Genomic DNA, 23,673 nt, shown 5'->3' with positions numbered 1-23,673 from the left:
ACACAATAAACCTTACATGTCCATGATGTAAACAGTTGAATATTATAATCAGTCTAGCTAACCTTATATATATGTTTATCCGAAGTCTCAGCATTATTTTCCTTACTCTATTGTTACTGAAGGTAATGCATTATGATGTTCTTGATTGTTATTGTGAGGCATAATTCTGTAACATAATACATTTATATATGTGTGTGTGTATGTCCTAGTGCTAAATAGTTTAGAATATTGTGTTGTTGTCTAACATATTTTAACACATAATAATTTATTGTTTTCTCCTAGATATGTGCACAGTGGACTGTAACAGTACTCAAAACACAAATACTAGCTTTCACCAGCTTCAACTGGTTAATTCTGTTCCGTCAATTATTAATTTAAATTTGGCCATTACACAGATATTTGTGTGGCCTTTTGTCTACGTCAATGTTGTCATGCTTTTCACCTTCTGCAGAAAGCAAGCTTTCAGAACTGAAACTCGTTATATATTGTTTGCCCATACCTTGCTGATTGATGTGATTTTTCTTTTACTGACAGATTTGGTGGTAATTATGTCATACAGCTATGTGTTACTACCTATGGCATACTGTATTCCATTCTGTATTCTGATGGAGACAGTCACATCATGCACACCTCTAACTATAACTGCGATGTGTGTGGAACGATATGTGGCCATATGTTTGCCATTGAGACATAGTGCTATATCCACCCCCAGCAGAACTATGACCACTGTCCTTATCATTTGGATCTTAAGCTCCATAAAGCCATTTATAGATGTATTTATTCTTGCTGCAACTGTTTCAAAAGAATATTTTTTAGAGCCTACCCTGTGCCATTATGATATAATGACACCAGAGAAATGGCATCGTTTTATGAGGGGAATTTTGTATTTTATTACTTTTGTAATAATTGTACTCATTGAGTTCTTTTGCTATTTGATGATTGTGCTCGCGGCACGGACAGCGTCTGTTGACAAGAAGTCAGCAGGCAAAGGTCTGCGTACCATCTCACTCCATATGCTTCAGCTTATCCTGTGTACTGTTGCGATAATTTGTCCCTATATTGAAGCATTAGTTATACAGATAGATATTAAGCTGTACATAACAGTCCGCTTTTTCAACTTTATTACATTCAATGTCATCGCCCGGGCAGTTAGTCCACTTGTCTATGGCCTAAGAGATGAGAAATTTTACGTTGCCCTGGCATACCTCATGAGATGCAGACAGAAACATATCTCATCTGAAAACAGATGATCTAATTCATATAAGCTCATCAGTGCTACTTTATGAAACATGTTAATTAAATATTTACAAAATTTGTTTTAAATGGAAATTATGAAGTGTTTTAATGGTACATTCACAATTTTTTATCAAATCAAAATATGTACCACAATTGACTGTGGTACATCTTACAGTTCACATTTCTAGCAGCATAGTGACATTGGTTCTTGAAGTTGCAAATGCCTGAACATATTTGCAGTCTGCATTTGTGTTTTGGTCATGATTTTTGAATATATCTGTTCATGTCCATATCTGAGTATGTGAGTGTATGTGTGAGTGTGTTGACTGGTGCTCCGATCAGGGTGTGTTCCTGCCTTGTGTTCAGGGATGCAGAGTAGGCTCTGGACCCAGTGTGACCCTGAATTGGATAAGCAGTAACAATCAATGAATGAATAAATATCTGCATTACTCTATGTGATACTGGAAAATGTTTCGTGTAATCAAGCAATGATAACATATAACACAAACAATCCAATTCACCATCAATATTTCATGAAAAATAAAAGGATAGTAACATGCCCAATTGAATATGACACACATCAATATAGAATCACAATGAAAAGTCTAAATGTTTATGCATGAACTACTATGCTCCTGTTTAAAGTACATCAATAAATAAAAATAATACACCATTTGTGTCAGTTTAATGACTGTACAGTGTAAGCAACCAACTGAAAAAAAATTATATCTACATTTTTTAATACACAGACTTTATTTGATTTTAAAAATGCTATAGATTTAACAAGACTTTAGAGAAGCTATGTTTGGTCCTGCACAGACATTGAAAATCTGCCACTGTACAGACACAAATACACTGGGTATATTTCAGTGTTACTGACTTTTTGACAAATTCATCTGTGTAGCTTTTTGTCAACTTTAACATTATGTGAAAACAGGTGAAATCTCAGATAATTAAAGCCAGAACACCAAAGAGAGTGGAACAATCCTGTGAATTATATTACACATTATACCATTTAATCAGTCAGATTTCGTATAAAATGTACAGTTCTTTTACATAAATTTCTGGCTTTTTGTCAACTTTAACATTATGTGAAAACAGGTGAAATCTCAGATAATTAAAAGATAATTTTACATAAATTTCTGGCTTTTTGTCAACTTTAACATTATGTGAAAACAGGTGAAATCTCAGATAATTAAAGCCAGAACACCAAAGAGAGTGGAACAATCCTGTGAATTATATTACACATTATACCATTTAATCAGTCAGATTTCGTATAAAATGTACAGTTTTTTTACATACATTTCTGGCTACCAGTGATGCCCTGTTCCTTTTTAAAAAGGTCTGTATTACTTCTGTTTGATAAAATGTGGTGCTTTCTTTTAGTAATGTTAAAAATATCACAGTTAAAATGTAACATTCCCGAAACGATCAAGTTTTCTGGTCTAAATTAATCGCTTAAATATAATTCCAATACAGTGCTTCAGTTTTGTAGTAATTAGTTGTAATTAGGCTTTTCATGATCATAAACTGTCAGGAAATATCTAGCTAAATTGTTCTGAGTTTATACAAACCGGATTCCAAAAAAGTTGGGACACTAAACAAATTGAGAATAAAAACTGAATGCAATGATGTGGAGGTGCCAACATCTAATATTTTATTCAGAATAGAACACAAATCACAGATTAAAAGTTTAAACTGAGAGAATGTATCATTTTAAGGGAAAAATATGTTGTTTCAAAATTTCATGTTGTCGACAAATCCCAAAAAAGTTGGGACAAGGCCATTTTTTACCACTGTGTGGCATCCCCCCTTCTTCTTACAACACTCAACAGACGTCTGGGGACAGAGGAGACCAGTTTCTCAAGTTTAGAAATAGGAATGCTCTCGCAATCATGTCTAATACAGGCCCCTAACTGTTCAATCGTCTTGGGCCTTCTTTGTCGCACCTTCCTCTTTATGATGCGACTTTATGTTCTCTATAGGTGAAAGATCTGGACTGCAGGCTGGCCATTTCAGTACCCGGATCCTTCTCCTACGTAGCCATGATGTTGTGATTGCTGCAGAATGTGCTCTGGCATTATCTTGTTGAAAAATGCAGGGTCTTCCCTGAAAGAGATGATGTCTAGATGGGAGCATATGTTGTTCTAGAACCTGAACATAGTTCTCTGCATTAATGGTGCCTTTTCAGACATGCAAGCTACCCATGCCTCAAGCACTCATGCAACCCCATACCATCAGTGATGCAGGCTTCTGAACGGAGCGTTGATAACAACTTGGGTTATCCTTGTCCTCTCTGGTCCTTTTTCCAGTCACTTATTGCTACTTGTCCCAACTTTTTTGGGATTTGTTGACACTGTGAAATTATGAATCAACATATTTTTCCTTTAAAATGTTACATTTACTCAGATTAAACTTTTGATCTGTCATCTATGTTCTATTAAGAATAAAATATTGACATTTGCCATCTCCACATCATTGCATTCAGTTTTTATTCACAATTTGTTTAGTGTCCCAACTTTTTTGGAATCCGGTTTGTGTGTGTGTGTATATATATATATATATATATATATATATATATATATATATATATATATATATATATATATATATAGTGCAGGAGGTAGTGTCGCAGTCACACAGCTCCAGGGGCCTGGAGGTTGTGGGTTCGATTCCAGCTCCGGGTGGCTGTCTGTGAGGAGTTGGTGTGTTCTCCCCGTGTCTGCGTGGGTTTCCTCCGGGTGCTCCGGTTTCCTCCCACAGTCCAAAAAAAAACACGTTGCAGGTGGATTGGCGACTCGTAGGTGTGAGTGTGTGAGTGAATGTGTGTGTGTCTGTGTTGCCCTGTGAAGGACTGGCGTCCCCTCCAGGGTGTATTCCCGCCTTGCGCCGGATGATTCCAGGTAGGCTCTGGACCCCCGCGACCCTAAATTGGATAAGCGGTTACAGATAATGGATGGATATATATATATATATATATATACACATATTACCCCTAGCATTGATCTTTGATGTAATGAAACTGCATTTTCTAAAATTCAGTTCAATCTAAAACAGTTAGCGTTGCTTTTGTGATCCAGACCAAAATCAGTAGCTGGCTTCTCCAATGATCTTGTGGCTGAATGCCATCAGATCCTCCCAGAAATGGCGACACGGTGGCTTAGTGGTTAGTGCATTCGCCTCAGTGCTAGGATCTTGTGTTCAAATCCAATCTGGGTGGAGTTTCCATGCTCTCCCCATATCTGCGTGGGTTGTAGTGGAGATGAATATGTTTCATTAATTTCTAATAAGCAATTTGACTTTTTGGGACTTAATATGCTGAAGGTTATCTTATTATGCAGAAAGACCTCTCTTCACTCAGTCACTCTTCTTCACACAGCCCAGATTGTAATTTGAAATAATCAAGCAGAGAAGGATTGTAAACCACACTCCATTTATTACCCAAGGTCTCATAGGGTCAAGAGAGGAATCTTTGTTAACAGCAAAGACACTATGCTCTGTGTAAAACTGTTTAATTAAGAACTTCTCAAACTACAGAATTAAACCTTAATTCCCATTGGTTTAAAACGGTTTGAAGTTGCATATGTGTACCACTGTGTGAAATGAATTCCATTTAAACAATCAAAATGGGTGGAATTAATTTACATGTGTTTAAAATCACCTTTTTTATATGAACTTATGTAGGAATCAAAGTAGCCACATACTCTGTGTGTTATTTGGTTAAGAATAATGTAAAACACGGTTTTGTCTGAATGATATTACTTTGTGTTAACATATAATCTTTTATATTGCAAAAGCATGGTTCAGAATCCTGGGATATTCATTAATCAGGAATCTTCCTTAAGGTTTTGTCTTGTCAAGTGTCATAAATTGGGTACAGGAAACATTCAATCAGAAGCAAGAGATGTTCCAATCTTCAATCCCTGAGGACCAATCAAGAATTAAAGGCAGGTTTCCTAAAATCTGGTTAAAAACCAGTGGCACAAAAAAACTCACTCAGAACAGAACAAGAACAAGAACAAGAAGACATGGAGAAGTGAGTTTTGTTTTTAGTCTGTTCAGTCAGTTAGACTCAGTTAGGGTTCAGGGAGAATTCCTAGTTAAGGGAGAGCCCCGGCTCTCTCAAGAGCTCTCAGTTCAGAGTTCAGCTCTTCAGCTCTCTTCAGGCTTTTTCAGAAGCTTCCAGGCTCTCTTATGGCTCTCTCTTAAACAGTCTTGGACTCCTCAAGCTTGGTCCAGACAGAACAAACCCAGAACAAAGAAAATGTAGTAGTGTAGCGTATGTTGGTCATACACCGATAAATATAAATATATTTTTTATATTTATAGTTTGTGTTTATAGCGTTGACCTTATTCAAACTCTTATAATCTCTGATATTTGACTTAATGATATTAATTAAAGTTTATAATTGGCTTAAGCAATTAAAACGTTAATATTTAGTTTGAGAATGAATAATAATCAAGCTAAGTGAGTTCTTCAGGATTTTCAGAAATTCTAATGAACAAACTGCACACACTGTGATTTCAAATAATGAAAGTTTTATTAACAAAGAGAAGGATATTTACTTAACATAGCATGATCTTGAAATCTCACGGCATCAAAGCAGGGGAAGCCGATTCGACTGTAGCGATACGCTAGGCACTCTGGCTTGTGACTAAAGTGTTGCTAACTGAGGTTTAATTAATACAAAATTTATCAAGAAACTTGATTCAATTTTCAGCTCTGGAGATGCGTAAGTTTAGCTTACTTTTCGTCGATTATTTCCACTCGTTGAGTACAAAGGCTCTCTGAGGTCCTGGGAGTGATGGCGTCTTGTTTGGTTTCGCTCCCGCGGAAGTTTCCAGGCTGAGTCAGCGTGGAGGTCTTTCTTTGTCGGTTGAGTCGCCTCGGCGTACTCAGAGCGTGATGACGCCGGCGGCAGGATCCTCTGGCTCAGTGTCTTGAGTAGGAGGTTCCAACCATATGGATGTTTGGACGAAAGTTTCGCTGGTTACTGCAGATCCAGAACTGAAAATCGATTCAATAAACTTATTTATTCTACGACTTTCTTATATCTCGGCGGTGTTTTCTTACTCTGGCCACGAATAAGTCCACCGGCTTTGATCAGTCGTGAGATTAAACTTAGATTGGGCTATAAAACATAAACACGATTAAAAGAAAAGAAAATATTCAAATCACTTGACGCATTATTAAGGCTTTATACTCTTAGCTAATTCAAGACGTCTCTTGTGAGCTTTTGATAAAGTCTTTAAGTTTCTTATTTGTTCGTTTGTCGGCGTGGAGAAGAAAGCGTCTCGCTTTGGAGAGGTTTTGGAGTTTGGAGCGATGTTCTCTGCTGATCTCTTTGTTGTTTCGAAGCTTCTCGGATTTCCTTGAACTGTTGTTGTCCTCCGTTCTTTTCCAACTCGCTTCTCTTCGTTTTTCTCCGTCTTCCTCTTGAACTTCTCGAATTGTTTGAACTCCTTCTCCTTTTTCTGTTTGATTTGAACTGATCTGAACTGAACTGTGTGCCGAGCTGAAGTGTTTTTCAAAGCCAGCACGGTCACGCCCTCATGGGAGGCGTCCTCTTCCGATTGGATGCGAGCTCGGGCTCACGTGACTCTCGCGAGAGAGAGAGATAGAGGAGGGGGAGTTTGAATCAGCGGTTCACTGAAACGGAATATGAATTACGCGTATTGAAATTCCTTATACATTTTAGTAACATATAACAATGAGCGTACTGGATTATTAATATCAAACATTTACATAAGATTTCATCTTGGGTACGTTGTGTTTACGTCCCAGTTACAATAATACGTTAGAAGTATTAATTCTGGTGTTTAATTCACTTTTCTAATCAGAAACAGAACTTCTTTTCATGGTTGACAACAGCAATATACATCATTTCATTAGAAGGTGGGCATTCATCTGAGGGCACAGAAAGTGACATTAATACATTTGTTTATACACATTTAATCAGAATTTGATTTCATTTCCGTCATTTGTTTAGGCGACCCCGAGCGAGGCGTAGTTTCGCCAGTGTCCATTTGGGGTCGCTGTTGGTCCATGCCGTTGGTCCGGTGCGGATGGTTAACGAGACGTCACGTCAAGTTCAATCAGTTTGGCCATCTGGGATGTCTGTTTAGTGGGCTAGAGATTAGGACTGAGACACTTAGGAGCCATTGTCATATACGACTTATGGCCCCCCACTCTTGTTTGATGTCCTCTTGGTCTAAGAGCATCATAAAGTGGATTTGTTATCTTTATGTTTCTGAAGAGAGAAGGGGTGTTGGGGGCCATGTGTCACTTGAAAGTGTCCTTGATGTTAGATTAGGTGTGTGCGTGTGTGTGGGGGCTGCAGGGTCTTTGCACCCTGCGGTTTGTGCCTTGGTCGCAGATGAAAGATCTTCAGAATGGAAAGTTTTAATTCAAAACTTTTCATTTCTTCATTTCTTCATTTTGATTTTTTTTTATCCTTTATCTATATTCGGTCCATACTCCACTACACATTTCAGAAAAGCAAAGAAAAGAGCAGGAGTTGCAGGTTCAGGAGAGCCAAAAGAACATGAGGAAAAACAGGTTGAAAATAACATGCATGAGACCTCCCAGAGTCAACTCCTGATGAGGAGAGTGTCCTTGGTTTTTACGATGCCAGAAATGACACAGCAGATTGTAGACAAGACAGAAAGTTTGGAGTCATTGAATTTCAATATGTCCCAGAAACAGCAGGTCCCATTCCAGAAAGCAGTAATTACATTTCAAAACAGTTCAGAGACTTGGATCAAGAAAAGAGTCCAAGACCAATTCGAAAAAAGGTTAGACCTAAACGATACGAGGACTAAAGCAAATGAAACTTTAGAGAATTTTACTTTTGCAGTGTTGAAAATTACTGAGGGGGTAAATGGATCACATCTAACTACACTAGTGCATCTGATAATTTCAACAACGTCATCACCTTTGAAGATTGTGATTAAAATTTAATTAGGTAAAACAGTTCATCTTCCCTGTAAATGTGGAAGATTTAATACAGGGAGTAATAGTCCTCCTAAGTGGAAAAATAGTTGAGGTGAGGATGTGGTGTTAATAGGACCTGAAGTTGATTATTTGCCTTGTGACCAGAGAAAGTATCTTTTGTTTAATGCCTTTAGGAGGTTCAAAGTTAGAGGTGATTGTTCAATTCTTTTGCGTAATGTTACATGGGAAGATCAAGGGGAATACATTTGTACTTATTTGGAGCCAGAGCTTCAATTTGCGCCATTTTCAAAGGGTACATAACTCGTACAGTGATAGTTATGATAAAGGACCCAAGTCTTATTGAAATTTTTACATCTATTGAAAGAGTTCAGGACCAAACCACTATAGCAATGACTCTGAAGGTTACTAAAGAACAAATGAAGCTGATTACTTTAGCTCCAGAAATAAGTAAAGAGAATAATGCAACAAATCAGATTACTACTTTAGATATGCCATTAAGGGAGATGAATATAACTACACTGCTGTCACATCCTGGCCCTATTTTGTTTGTTTTCCCCCGCCATGTGGCTCTGTCTGTCTGTCATTGTCCATGTCTCTGCCTTTGTCCCGCCTTTGTTCCGCCTCCTTTACCCTCGTTATCTGTGTCAGGTTTGTCTCGTTTGTTCATGTATTTAAGTTCCGTTGTTGGCACTTCCTGTCATCGGTCATTTGTTTTGTTTTGTATTGTTTTGCTTGCTATTTTCCTAGTGTTATTTCGTGTTTACCCTCAAGTTCATTTGTGTTTGTTTTGTTATTTCATTAATAAATTATCTGTGTTGTAGCGTGTGCGTCCGCCTCTGTTAGTCCGCCCTTCACGTCCCCCTGACAACTGCCAGTAATAACTTCTGCTTGTACTACATCTGAATCTATCACAACTGTTGTAAATGAAAGAATAACAATATCACCTATGAAGTAAAAGTAATCCAGACTCCTAAAATAATGTCCGTTCCATTACAGAAGGAAGTAAACATTTATCAGAAACCAGTGTTAATTATAGAGCATGAAGTGAATGTTAGTAGTGACTTTTGAAGCTAGAAACCCAATGGAAGACATTGATTGAAATGGTTTAGTAACAACTCAGAAAATCACTTTAGAAGGGCAGAAAGAGTTTTTTTGGACATCTGAAGAAATGACTGACCATTACCATGCATTATAGAAAAGAGAAGCAAAATAGAAAGCATATGGATTTGATTCTTCAGTGTTACAAATCACAGACCCATGAGCAGCTAGAAATATATGGTTTCAGCAAATAACCCATTCCGTTAGAATGAGTAAGAAGTTGACTGGTCCATGTGTGGTGAAAGTTCCAACACCAGGCACATGGCCATAAATTTTCGAGACCAAAACCATTGCATGCTAAGTGTCAATCTTACGCTTTATCATGGTTGTTATATCAGCCAGACTCTGCAGAAGATAGAATAATGGCTTTATCGGTGCATATGTGTAGACCTAGATTAAATTGTACTTGGTTGATGAAGCTGCCATATGTGAATTTCCTTGATCAGCATGAAAATATACTGACAGCATTGCCTGATGCGATGGAAGTAAAATCTGTGGGGACTAAAGACTGTTTTTGTTCCAATGATACTCACAATGGATCGGGGATGTTTATGGGAATATCTGATTTCGTTATATGATGAATCTTAACCTAAACCTAAGGATGCTTTGTTTAAAGTGAATTTTCATACACCAGATAGCAAACAGAGTAGAACATTAACGGTGCAGTATGACATTTTGCCTGTAAATGTGACTATAGGCAATTTTAAGGATATTTGGTGAGGTTATGGAGGTAAAGCATACATATTTCTACCATATGGGTGGACAGGCTGTTGTTATATGCCAACATTAAAGCTTTCTTATGAGATTTATACTCTCCAAAAAGGCGAAGCAACTGATGAAGATAATTCTGAAGGTATTTCTGGGAGAAGAAAGAAAAGGGAAATGGCTCAGTTTCATAGTTTGGAAGCCTACCATTGGAGAATCCGTATAGGAGAAAATGGGTATAGGATTATTCCCATGGTATGCTGTGACATTTTTAGCAAATCATATAGATAATATTACATACACTTTACAAGTGGTTGCTAATGAGACTATAAGAGGGTTTTAGTATTTGTCAAATACATAAAAAAGTCATAGATTAACATAGTTAAAACATGACATGGCTCTGGATTACATTTTAGCTAAGCAAGGAGGTTTATATGTGGCTTTGAACCTAAGAAGGGATGCCTGTTATAACTTGACTCTTCATAATTCTGATAATGTGACTAGTGTCATAGAAGCATTGAAGCATATAAGGGTGGCATTTGGTCCATCAAAAGGAGCTGGATGGTCTGTGAATACTTGGTTTTTGAAGAAATTAGGACCACTAGGAGCAATGTTGGCTCAAGTTTTTGGAGCAGCTCTTTTAGCAGTGTGTATAATGTTTTGTTTTTGTACACTGTTGTTAACCTGTGCAAAGGCTATCATTTTGAAATGGGTTGGAGTTGTAATGCCTGGAGATCAAGTGCAGCTGCCATTATTAAGTAGGACTGGCTCAGACAAATATGAGGAGGAAATTTTGGAAAACAACCTGGTGGAGAGATTTCCATTTTGAATATCCACTATTATATTTTTACTAATCAATTATGAAATTATTCTATTATTTTGTTATGTTTATTATTTAGTAATCAATTACAATGATTGTAGGATTAAGTACAAACTGTAGTTTATAACATGTACTAATGTATTAGTATTACTATTATTAATTTGTATTTGATGTTTATTTGCATCTGTCATTTTTGCAAAACATACTGGTTGATGTTTCTTTCTTCCAGAATAAAAAGGGGGCAAGATCACTATAAGGGTGGATGGTTGTTCGAGATTCCTGAAGTGCTACAGGGATCCAAAAACTCAAAAGAGGACAATAAAACAGAAGGACTTTGAAACAGAATGGTGAAAACTTGCTGAAGTTTAATAGGTCATCAACATAACATCAGAAGACGAAATTGCTGAACAGCTGTAGTGTATTACAATATTATGTCATGTGTGTCTATTAAATGATTTATTATTTGTAATCTTTGTTACTGATAAAACATTATACAAGTGAAATTAAAAACTGTTTATTATGATGCCTTATAGACAGATGAAATGTAATATGTGTGTGTTGAAATCTCAGATGTTTTTGTTTTTTCTCAATGTTAGGGCCAAGGGGTGTGTCAGGTAAGAACAGGTCCATTGGAAGGTCAGATAGGTCAACCAGCCTGAATTTGGACATTGGTTTGATTTTATTTTCTGAGATTTCTATAACATTTACTTAAGTCAACTCCCTACACATATAAAGTAAATTTAGTTGGACTGGAGTACTGTATGTGATTGCAGAGAGCAGAGGGATCGTGAGAGAATTTTTTCTGTCTAAAATGTTTGAAGGATAAGATGTCTGCCTGGCAGATTTTTTCGCTCTCACACTCCATGAAATTTTGTTATATCATATTGCAAGTAATGCTAAAATTGTGTGTAGGGATGTATCATTTATTTGTTATGACATTAACATGTATGGGTTGCTTAAAATTTACGAGACTTTAACAGTCTCGAAGGGAGGAAATTATGACATATATTTAAATATAAGTCCTTAAGTGCAGTATTAAGAGATGTTCACTGTTGTGTATGTTTAGACGTATGTCCTGTGTCTGTGTTCCAAAGAGAGAAATGTTTAGGATAAGCTGTCAGTGAGGATAGGAGACTACCCTCCCTTAGTCCCTAAATGTGCAAATGGAGACCAGATTCCTTTTTACCATATTTGGAAAGGTTAAGAATTATATAGATAGGGGTCCTAGCCAAGAGCTGAGAGAGAGAGAGAGAGAGAGAGAGAGAGAGAGAGAGAATGGGGGGAGAGACAGACGAGCGCACTGAACCGGACACCTCTCTAACAGGATCCTTAAGAACCCGCAAGACACTGTTTCTGTAAATAAAGATGTATTTACACCTTTAACCATGTCTGTGGAGATTCTTTTCCATCACCTGTCTTCACAATACAGCAAATAAACGACACTATCAAATCAAACAGTAAGGTATGGGGAAACATAATGTATCTAGTTTCAGTTCCGAACGCCTGTTTCCAGTAGAAAGTAAAAAACATGAGTGCATTGATATATACAAAAGGCCAAACAATGACCAGTGATATGGTAAATGTAAAATCCTTCAGTGGGATAGAACTAACCACTTGCAAATTGTGAAGGCTGCTACTTTCATTTTACACACATCTGTGCACATGTCTGTGCACAGAAAAAAAACATTAAAACAGTGTTGCTTGTCACATATAAAATGTGCAAATATTAAAAGAATACAGATTTTGCTAATGACATCCTGACAAAATCAAGCTATATCTGTGTTCTCAAATATCTCAGAATTTATTAACCTTGTGTGGCAGAAAACCTAAAACATAATTATGTGATTTTGTAGAAACCAGTGTGTGTGTGTGTATGTGTGTTTCCTATATTCAGCCCTTTTTCCAAAGCCACCTTCGTAAAATACAAACTTGCACACATATGGAGCTATCGGAATCTAAATTTTGAACATTACAATTATATTTGTCTGAACTGTCATTTATTCATTCATTGTCTATAACCAATTCAGGGCCACTGTGGGTCCGGAACCTACCTGGAATCACAAGGCCCTGGAGAGGGAGCCAGTCCTTCACAGGGCGAACAACACTCACCAATCCACCTACCAACTTGTGTTTTTGGACCGTGGGAGAAAACTGGAGCACCCGGAGTAAACCCATACGAACACAGGGAGAACACACCAAACTATTCACAGTCACTCGGAGTGGGACTTGAACCCACAACCACAGGAACCTGGAGCTGTGTGTCTGCGATATTACCTGCAGGGCCATCATGCCACCTTATGTATGACATACTTGGTGAAATCAAGTGATTCTGACTGAATTACTTGTTGCAAATTTAGCAAGAAACCCTCTTTTAATTGTTTTTTTTTTATGCAGTGCACTGTTGCACTCATTAGGTTTATCTACTTTTATTTAAGAATTGTTTGTTTAAATGATTGATGGCAAGTTTTATTGAAAACAACATTATCCAATAATGCTTTTATGACTATGCCCATAATTATTTAGAGGAATAAACCTGATGTTCTAGTAGAGTGGTCCTTCCATCATTTGGTATATTGTCATATAACAAAAACAGTGTATGCCTTGTATATATTTATGTAGGTAAAAGCAAAAGCATATAAAGCATTTGGAAGCAGACAAATCCCTAAGGTGAATACAAGTAGAGTTTAATATTTCTGTAGGACTACTGTTAGCGAATTTTAGAACATAAAGCCAGCTAAAGAATTTACGTGTATCTATTTAAATATGGCAGGATTTTACAATCAACAAAAATAGATACATACACAGTAAATTAGTTTGTAGCGGCTTAAAACATTTTAATATCTTCAGTTAGCAACATTGTCTTCCTCAGATTTCAGATGAGATGTGATTTTGTCTACATCTGATGTAGTGTACCAAGGCAGCATAAAAGTTCTCATCTCTTAAGCCATAGACAACTGTACTGACTGCCCTGGCAATAACATTGAATGTAATAAAGTTGAAATAGCGCACTGACAAATATAACTGGTTATCTATCTCTATAACCATTGCTTCAATATAGGGACAAATAATCTCAATAGTACACAGTATAAGCTGAAGCATATGGAGTGAGACTGTACGCAGACCTTTTCTTGCTGACTTCTTGTCAACAGAGGCTGCCTTGGCAGCCAGCACAATCATCAAATAGCAAAAGAACTCAGTTAGAAAAATCATTATAAAATCAATAATATAGAGAATACCCCTAATCATCTGGTGCCATTGCTCTGGTGTCATTATCTCATAATGGCACAGAGTAGGCTCTAAAAAGTATTCTCCAGAAACAGTTGTTACAAGGATAGAAAGATCCATAAATGGCTTTATGTAGCTTAAGATCCAAATGATAAGGATAGCAGTCATAGCTCTGCTGGGGGTGGAGATAGAACTATGCCTCAGTGGCATGCAGATTGCCACATAGCGCTCCACACACATCGCAGTGATAGTTAGAGGTGTGCATGTTGTTACAGCATCCATCAGCATACAAAAAGGAATACAGTATGCAGTAGGGAAAAATACATAATTATGTGAAAGAATGACTACAGTATCTGCCATTACAAGAAAAATCACGTCAATCAGTAAGGTATGGGCAAACAATATGTAACGTGTTTCAGTTCTGAAAGCCTTTTTCCTGTAGAAGGTGAAAAGCATGACAGCATTGATGTATACAAAAGGCCACACAAGAATTTGTGTTACAGCCAGTGTTAAATCCATCCTTAATGGGACAGAACTGACCAACAGCAACTGATGAAGGCTGCTGCTTTCATTCTCCTTTCTATTACACTCTGCTGTGCACATACCTATGAAACAAATGGTAATATTAAGCTTTGTGTCACAGTCATGAGAACTATAGAAATATAAAAGAGACTAAATAAAAAAATAAATAATAAAAAATGATTGCTGTAAATTACAATGATATAGTAATATCATTGTGCACAACATTGTTTTTACACTGTGAAAGCAAGCATAAAGTATGTTGAAATGTGGATTAAAACTTCAATTAATGCATTACCTGAAGTAGTAATGAAATTAGCTACATATAATAGAGACTCATACATATATATAGTGTCTGACCCCATTGATTTAAATATCCAAATATTGACCTCACACTTTGTATGTGCCAAAGCTGTATGGTAGAAATTGTCAACAACATTGACAGCATTTGGTAGAGCAACATATTCACTGAAGATTTGAAAGGGCTAAAAATAAGAAAATCCCTTGTCAGGTAGTCCAGAAATACTGTGCTAAACAAATCGTTATGAACTCTATTATTGCAGATAGGAAGCAAGGTAAAGATATATTTTTTTTCTTTCTGTCAAGATGCCTGCCCTGTTGAGGGACATATGAGTGAGTTTGATATTGGGGGGGGGGGCATATTTCAAAACCCACCCCAAAATATTATCTAGCTAGTGTAGGTAAGGCAGTAAAATACTGCATTTGTAATGATGTAGGACAGCATTTCATTAACATTAACATTAACATAGCACAGTGAGGCTGGAACTTCACATACAAACAGAAAGCACTGCAAAGGGTGATATATTATTTTCTATTTCTTTTTTGTAATTAACACACTATTCAGGGCAGCAGTATTTAGTTTGAGACACAGCCAGAGACTAATGTTAACTTGCTGCATATTTAGAGTGCTTTCTCACAATCTGAACACAGCTATCATTAACATTCACTAACTCTCAGTTCCTCCTGTATTACCCTGAAAAGATGTTATATGCAAACCGCTTCAATAATTGTAGCTGTCATTGTTATATGTTGTGCTTTAGTTACTGACCTCAAGCCCAGAGCTGGTAAACGCCAACATTTTCAACCAGACTCTGATGGTGAATCGGAGGCCAGACCTCAGTGGCACATATTTAAAATATAATTTTGAGAAAATAAAGCATATTTCTCTCTCAGTTATGTAATTTTTTACTTAAAATCTTTGGGGGCAGGGGGGCAGGCAAATGCAGCTGTATCCAATTTTACCCATCCCTCGCTGTTCCTCCGCCAATGTCTGTTGATATAAACACATTTGCATTTATGATTGCAGACGCTTAGCAAACCTTTGATAATGATCATCTTTTTCTTGACAAATGACTAAATGATAATATTTCACAGTAATATGGTATTTCGTTATATTGTCTCCCAAAAGAGAACCTGTGACACCTGCTGGAGACTTTGTGTTTTGTTTGGTATTCCAAGGGTTATCAAGTATGTTTTTTGCTATAATTAATGCTGCATTCTATTTACCTCAGAAGTCAGATATCAGAGAGTCACAACCGAGCTTAGATTTGGAAATCAGACTTGTGGGGGTGTATCACTACTTAGAAATCTAAAAAAATCTGATAGCAGTGTTCAGCTGGAAGGCAGCATTAGCCTGGTTCTGGAATTGTAGAATGTGCCAGCAGATATAAGGGCTCCAGACTTTTTGAAATAACTTTTTTCATAGCTTATACTTACAAATCACCATGCATCTGTCAAATTCATCACTATTCATTTTGTATTATTTTGGACTGAGGGCTGTTGTAATTCCATGGAAGTATATATTATGGAAATGACCCACGGAATTTTGTAAACTTAGGTTGCCCATTTGTCTCAGGACGCATCGCAACCCTGAATTGGACAAGTGGTTACAAACAATAATTGAAGTTATTCGTTCATTCATTCATTATCTGTAACCGCCTATCCAGTTCAGGGTCATGGTGGGTCCAGAGCCTACCTGGAATCATTGGGTGCAAGGCGGGAATACACCCTGGAGGGGGCACCAGTCCTTCACAGGGCAACACACACATTCACTCACACCTACGGACACTTTTGAGTCGCCAATCCAACATGTGTTTTGGACTGTGGGGGGAAGCCCACATGGAGACAGGGAAAACACACCTAACTCCTCACAGACAGTCACCCAGAGCAGGAAGTGAACCCACAATGTGACTGTGACAATACATGCTGTGCCGCTGTGCCACCATGCCGCCCTTAATTGAAGTTATGTAATAACATAATTTTGGGAGTAGGACCATGCCCAAACTCCTCCCCTCAGCCCTATATATACCCCACAAATTCACGTCACAGCGTTGGACAAACTCGCTTCATTTAGTTCAGGAGACGGATCTCGACTTGATTGCTTCACTACGTCAGCTCGCTCCTCTGCGCTGGGTCATTCCTGCTGCTCCCCATATTCTGAGCTGCGTTCGACCATTATCAAGCCCACCGAGCCTCATGTTTTAAACTTGGAGTTTAAAAGGGTGGGGTGGGTCCGGCCTCATACGCATTCATAAGCCACCCTGAACTCTCCCCCAAAGACTTCTGAGTTCACCTCCCCATTTCAGCCTCTACGGGTGTGGTCCATACTAGCAAAATGAATGAATGAATGAACATAGCACAATTTAGGTTTTTTTTTATTTATTCTATTAATTCTCATTTCTACTCCCTTTAATTGTGCACATTCTTCTGTGTGTCCTTTCATTAGAATTGACATTACTCATGATTAATATTAATTATTAAATATTGTCTTGACTATACTAATGTAATTGTTTCATATCAATAAAGTAGAACTTGAACTTGATATTAATCAGTCAATTATTAAAAATTTAATTATTAAAAAACAAACAAACAAAAACACAAACATAGATAGATGTGGGGAATTTGTTATATGGCTTGCACTTGCAATCACAAAGAATCACATGTGAATTTATAATAATCTTACATTAAGACATTCATTTTTCATTGTCAAATATTTTACTGTATTTTGATAGTTGTCCTTGCACACCAAGCTAGTTAACTTCGGCGGCTCTGCTTGAGTTCTGACACAGGAATGGTTTTGACATTTCAGGGCAAGACACATGGCTGTTTCCATCAGTGATTCCTATTGGCATATGTGCTCCTAGTTGAAAAATGCCTCGATATGTCACAGCCCTTACACAACATGCAGATAAAAGGAAATTAATTCCATTATTTTAGTTAACTTGAATGTTAATATGAAATTTTCACCACCTAGTTTTTAAAATACTAAACACTAAGTACTTTTTCCAAAACAATTACTTATATGTTTTCATGTCTGTGCAGGAATAAACATAGCTAGTCTAAAGTCTTCTTAAACCTATAGCATTTTTTTTTTACTTTTTATTTAGTGCTTTTCATTATTTTTCAAAGAAAGAGAAACATGAGTAGAACGTAATCAAAAACAGCAATTACAAACAAAAAACATGAACAATGGGGTGACAGTTCTCAAATATGTAAACCTGTTGCATTTGGGTTGTTATATAGTGTCCATTTCCGCCAGTTACATTCAACGGTGTTAAGCCGCAGCAGGAATGTCAGTTTCTCCATTTTATAGATCTCTTCCATTATTTCCATCCAGTGTTTTACTTTTGGTGGCTCTTTTTTCGTCCAGGTCTTTGTAATAACTTTCTTCACAGCCACAATCATTATTTTAAAGATGTAGACGTCCTCTTTTCGAATCACATCCTCTAGGATCAGTCCAAGGTATAAAACCCTTGGGTCTCTTGGAACCTTATAATTGAGGACTCCGTCTATTATTCTCACCACCTCTGACCAAAATGGTTGTAATTTCTCACATGACCAAAAGACATGTAGGTGATTGGGATTCATGTGATCACATTCTCTCCAGCAAGGTTGATTTACTTTGATTTGTTTACTTTTAATATATGGTGTAATGAAATATCTTAATAAATTCTTCCATCCAAATTCTCTCCAGCTTCTGGAGCTGGTGGAGCTGAGTTGTGTTTTACACATCAAATGCCAATCACCCTCTGATATATCCATTTGCATTTCTTTTTCCCATTTAATTTTTACATAATATGAATTATTCCCATTGCATTTTTGAAAGCATGTGTAAAGTTTTGAAACAGTCTTAGAGGGCATCTTTTTAATTGAGTTCAGCATCATTTCCACTAGCCCTTTACAGTTATCTAAAATTTGCGATTTCACCTGGGTGTCATAAAAGTGTCTCAGCTGCAGATATCGAAACAAGTCTTTATTTTCTATTTTGAATTCTTTTTTAACCTTTTCGAATGACTTAAATGTATTTGCCTCAGTCAAAGTACCTATTGCTGTTATGCCTCTTTCCGTCCACCTGCTGAAAGTCTGGTCAGTGCTTCCTGGTCTGAAAGTACTGGTGTATGAAGGCCACAGTAGTAATCGGCAGTCTCCCTCGAGCTTATATCTCTTTACTATTTCCGCCCATATTGTTAATGTTTCTACTACGGTAAAGTTATCATACCCCTGGTATCTGAGCCAATTCTCTCCCAGTCTGGCCTGAGGTTGGACTCTGCTTTGGGTCATTTCTACCTGTTTCCATTTAGCAGTATAGACTGAAGAACACCAACATACAATATATCTCAATTGGGCGAAGTAAAAGTATTCTCTTAAATTTGGTAGAGAAAGTCCTCCCTGTTCTTTCCCCAACTGCAATGTCTTGAATTTGATCCTCGGCCTCTTGCCTGCCCAGATAAACCTCGATATTTGTCTGTCCCAGGCTGTGAACTGGGATTCTGGGATTCGGACTGGTAGAGAGATAAACAGGTATAACAATCTGGGGAGTACATTCATTTTAATCACTTCGATTCTGGAGCTAAAATCCATAGGGATGGATGACCATTGTGCAAGATCTCTATTTAGATTGCCGTTGATGTTTGTGTAATTTGCCGTGAAAAGTTTATTCAAGTCTTTTACAATTTTAACTCCTAAATATTTTAATGCTTCCAAGTCCCATTTTATTTTGTACTTTTTTTTAATTAATCTATTTGGAGTATAGTTGATACAAAGTACCTGTGTTTTCATGATATTAAGTTTATAACCGGATTTCTGTCCGAAATCATTTAGGATTCTAAAGAGCTTAGGAAGGGATGAGTCTGGATTTTGGATATATGTGATAACATCGTCTGCAAATAATCCTATTTTATGTTCTTGCTGTGCTATTGTTATTCCTTTAATATCATTATTTTGCCTAATTTCTTGCGCCAATGGCTCAATAAACAAGACAAAAAGTGAGGGGCTTAAGCAGCATCCTTGCCTAGTACCTCTGTAGAGTCTGAACCTAGATGAGAGAGTGCCATTAATCTTTAATCTAGCTGTTGGTTCCTTGTAGAGGGCTTGTATATTCCTTATGAATTGGCTACTGAAGCCCATCCTCTCCATAACTGCGAACAGAAAGGACCAGCTCACTCTGTCAAAGGCCTTTTCAGCGTCGAGGCTAACCAAGACAGTACCTATTTTTTGCTTGTTGACTGTATCTATAATTTGAATTGTCCTTCTGATATTGTCCTGAGTCTGACGTTTTTTTTATAAATCCTGTCTGGTCTTCATTAATCAAATAGGGTAGTAGCGTTTCCATCCTTTTGGCTAATATCGATGTATAGAGTTTATAATCAACATTGAGCACTGAAATTGGTCGATATGACTCACAATATTCTTTGTTTCTGCCTTCCTTGGGGATTACGAAGATGACCGCCTCCCTCCATGAGGGCGGGATGGTAGCATTCTTAAGTGTCCAATTAAAGGACTCCAACAGTAGAGGTGAAACTTCCTCCCTAAAAATCTTATACCACTCGTTAGAGTATCCATCACCCCCTGGGCTTTTGTTGGCCTTCAGTTTGCCAATGGCTTTGTCCAGTTCATCCTTGGTAATTGGAGAAGTTAATGCTTCACTCCAATTTGGATCTATTGTTGGGAGATCCAGTCTCAGCAAGTAGTTTCGAATTACGGTTTCATTTGTAAAATTTGATGGGGAGTACAGAGTTTTATAATAGTCCTTAAAGATTGTTTGAATCTCCTCTGGGTCAAAAGTTAATTTATTAGTAGAGGGGTCTCTAATTTTGTGTATTGAGTGCTTAATTTTTTGTGTTCTGAGACGCCTTGCTAGAATTTTTGTTGCCTTTGGTCCAGATTCGTAGAATGTTTGTTTAGTGAATCGCATTTTCTTTTCCAAATCTTCAGATATTTTTTTGTCTATTTTTTGTTTTATTGTTTTTATTTGTTTTGATATTTCCTCCCTGTGATTAGTTTGGTTTTGCTTTTCGAGTTCTCTTAACTGTTTTTGTAAGTTATCGTGATCAAGTCTCTCCATCTTTTTTATGTATGATGTTTTTGAAATTAGGTTTCCTCTCATTACAGCCTTGACTGTACCCCAAAGTATTGTAGGTTCTACATTGTCATCTTTGTTTAAATTAATGCATTTTTGAATTTCCTTCTTTATTTCCTGCACTATTGTTTTTTTATTCAGTATTCCAATATTTTGTCTCCATTGAGTTTCTCGTCTCGGGTCTTCTAGGTTAATAGTCAGGTGTATAGTGTTATGGTCCGATAAGTCGGCTGTCCCAATTGCACATTCTAAGACCCTGTGTCTGTCTGTAGTGTTCATCAGGAAATAGTCTGTTCTAGAATAGACTTTGTGAGTTGCAGAATAGTGGGTAAAGTCTTTTTCTTCTGGGTGGAGATCCCTCCATACTTCAAATAGCCCATTTTCCTTAATTATATTTCTCATGTTTTTAGATATGTTATGCTTATGTAGTCTAGTGCTTGTTGTATCCAAATTGTAGTTCAGTATAGTGTTCCAGTCACCTGCACAGACCAAAATACCTTCACTCAAGGAGATTATTTTGTCGAAGAGAAGCCTAAGAAACTTCAGATCACTCTCTGGGGGTACATATATATTGACTAAGGTGGTCACAACACTGTTGATTCTGCCTTTAACAATAGCATATCTACCATCCTTATCAGCTTCTACTGTCATTGTTTCAAAGTTGACATGGTTAGATATTAGCATGATAACCCCTCTCTTTCTACTGTTCTTGCATGAACTTTAGAATGAGTTAGTGTTGCCTAGCTTTTTCAACTTTTCGTGTTCATTCCTCGACATATGGGTCTCCTGGAGGAACGCAATATCTGATTTTACCCTTTTCAGTTTTGCAATGACTTTGCTTCTTTTTATAGGATTACCCTTAACCTTATTAACCTTATGTGCCATTAGTATTTAGCATAATGAATATAACAGTCACCCCTCTAAATGACACCCATACATTACAAAAGACCTGAACTGTGGAACAAAATCTAACATAAACTAAGAACAGATAATACTGTGGGCTCCAATGGTGAGGCTGTAAACTGTCCTCCTTCAGAACCCTGCTGGTGGGTCGAGGGTATAACCTGTCATGAAGGAAGGGCCCTACGTAGGAGATTAATAGTGAAATAAGCACCATCCTATGTGTCCAGCATTCATTATTCTTTATGTTGCTGCTCCCAGCTGTGAACCTCTGAAGCTAGATACTCATCTGACTGATCGCTGCTCCTACACCTAAACTTTCTGTCAATCTGGGAGCTTCCTCTGGAATCCCCGAAGTTTTTCTTTGGCTCTCACCGCAGCTGTAAGTCGACTTTCCTTGTGGATCTTTTCCTGTCTTTGCCAGCCCAATAGCTCTTTCAGTCGGGTCTCAGCCGCGTCGTCCTCCTCCCTTGCCGCGGGGACCTCCACATTGAAGCCTCGTCTCTTTAGCTCCAGCCCTGCTTCATACGCGTTGCTGTAGGTTCGGATGCCGTTATCCCAGTGGATTCTCATTAGTGTAAGGGGTCTGGAATCGAATGCCCCTCTCCTTTAGAGCTTTCTTGATCTCATTATATTCTCTGCGCTTTTTAATGATCTCCGCCGCGTAGTCATGGTCGAAAAACAGCGTTCGGTTTCCAAGCTGTATTTTTCCTTTCTTCCAGGCCTCCCTTAGCACCAGCTCCTTAGATGTAAACTCTAGGAAGTTGATAATGAGGGGTCGCGGAGGGGCCTCGGGTCTTGGTTTGGGAGCAAGGGAGCGATGGGCTCGCTGGATTTTTAAGTCAACCTCCGCCATCGTTGGCAATTCACGCTTTATAAGCTCAAACACAAAGTGTGATACAGAGCTACCTTCCTCGCCTTCAGCCACTCCAAAGATGCGGATATTGTTCCTCCTAGATCTGGATTCCAGGTCTGTGAGTTTCTGCTGCATCGTCCTTTCCCGCTGTATGGCTGTTGTCAGAACTCCAGAAACTTCAGTAGCCTAATCCTCCACCTGCGCCAAGCGGACCTCCATCTCCCCTGTTTGCTCCTTCAGCCCCTGTATCTCCTCAGTGAGGATGTCTAGCTTACTGCTCATCTCTCGACGTATTGAGTCCATAGATTTTTTAAGTTGGTCATTATCCCCTTTGAGATCGGACTTGAGCTCCTTAATGGCTTCCAAAAGGTCAGTCGAAGTTACGTCGGCCCCGGGTAGCTTTGGAGTTTCGGATAAGTTAGCGTTAGCTTGTGAAGCTTCCTTGCTAGCTTTCGAAGTCGAGCGGCTTTTCTCCTGATATTTTGGCATGGTTTGTTTATAACATTTGCTTCTTGTGGTTCAATTTTTTCCCTTTTGGCGTATTGTAGATCTCTCTTTACACGAATAACGAGTTTTAGCTATAGAATAATCGAGTTTTAGCTGGAGAGCGTCGCACACACGTCTGTCTACTCCATCTGCATCCCGGAACCCCTAAACCTATAGCATTTTTAAAATCAAATAAAGTCTGTGTATTAAAAAAAAATGTAGATTATAATTTTTTCAGAAAGTTGGTTGCTTACACTGTACAGTGATTAAACTGACACAAATGGTGCATTATTTTTATTTATTGATGGACTTTAAACAGGAGCATAGTAGTTCATGCATAAACATTTAGATTTTTCATTGTGATTCTATATTGATGTGTGTCAATATAGTATGGGTAGTAGGTAGATAGTATGGATGGCATATGATATCTACCCAAAAGATTTCAAAATGTAACATATGCAGAACCTGGCTGTTGACTGGCGTTTTTATAAACA

General features: G+C 37.7%; 2 protein-coding genes across 2 annotated transcripts; one reads left to right on the top strand and one right to left on the bottom strand.

Moving 5' to 3' along the window:
* Nucleotides 1-284: 284 nt before the first annotated feature.
* On the top strand, nucleotides 285-1,250 carry LOC136687091 (odorant receptor 131-2-like). Its single transcript, XM_066661331.1, has one exon. It carries the CDS (start codon nucleotides 285-287, stop codon nucleotides 1,248-1,250), a length of 966 nt encoding a protein of 321 aa, XP_066517428.1.
* Nucleotides 1,251-13,679: 12,429 nt separating this feature from the next.
* On the bottom strand, nucleotides 13,680-14,642 carry LOC136687028 (odorant receptor 131-2-like). Its single transcript, XM_066661254.1, has one exon. It carries the CDS (start codon nucleotides 14,640-14,642, stop codon nucleotides 13,680-13,682), a length of 963 nt encoding a protein of 320 aa, XP_066517351.1.
* Nucleotides 14,643-23,673: the final 9,031 nt, after the last annotated feature.

The sequence above is a fragment of the Hoplias malabaricus genome, chromosome 1 (assembly GCF_029633855.1).
Source record: "Hoplias malabaricus isolate fHopMal1 chromosome 1, fHopMal1.hap1, whole genome shotgun sequence".
In the NCBI taxonomy this organism is placed as follows: Eukaryota; Metazoa; Chordata; class Actinopteri; order Characiformes; family Erythrinidae; genus Hoplias; species Hoplias malabaricus.
The sequence above is the reverse complement of the archived record's forward strand: the minus strand, read 5'-3'. Positions and strand labels throughout refer to the sequence as shown.

Bases quoted from the DNA above. Each gene is read 5' to 3' on its own strand.
- LOC136687091 (XM_066661331.1), top strand. From the start codon at position 285: ATGTGCACAGTGGACTGTAACAGTACTCAAAACACAAATACTAGCTTT.
- LOC136687028 (XM_066661254.1), bottom strand. From the start codon at position 14,642: ATGTGCACAGCAGAGTGTAATAGAAAGGAGAATGAAAGCAGCAGCCTT.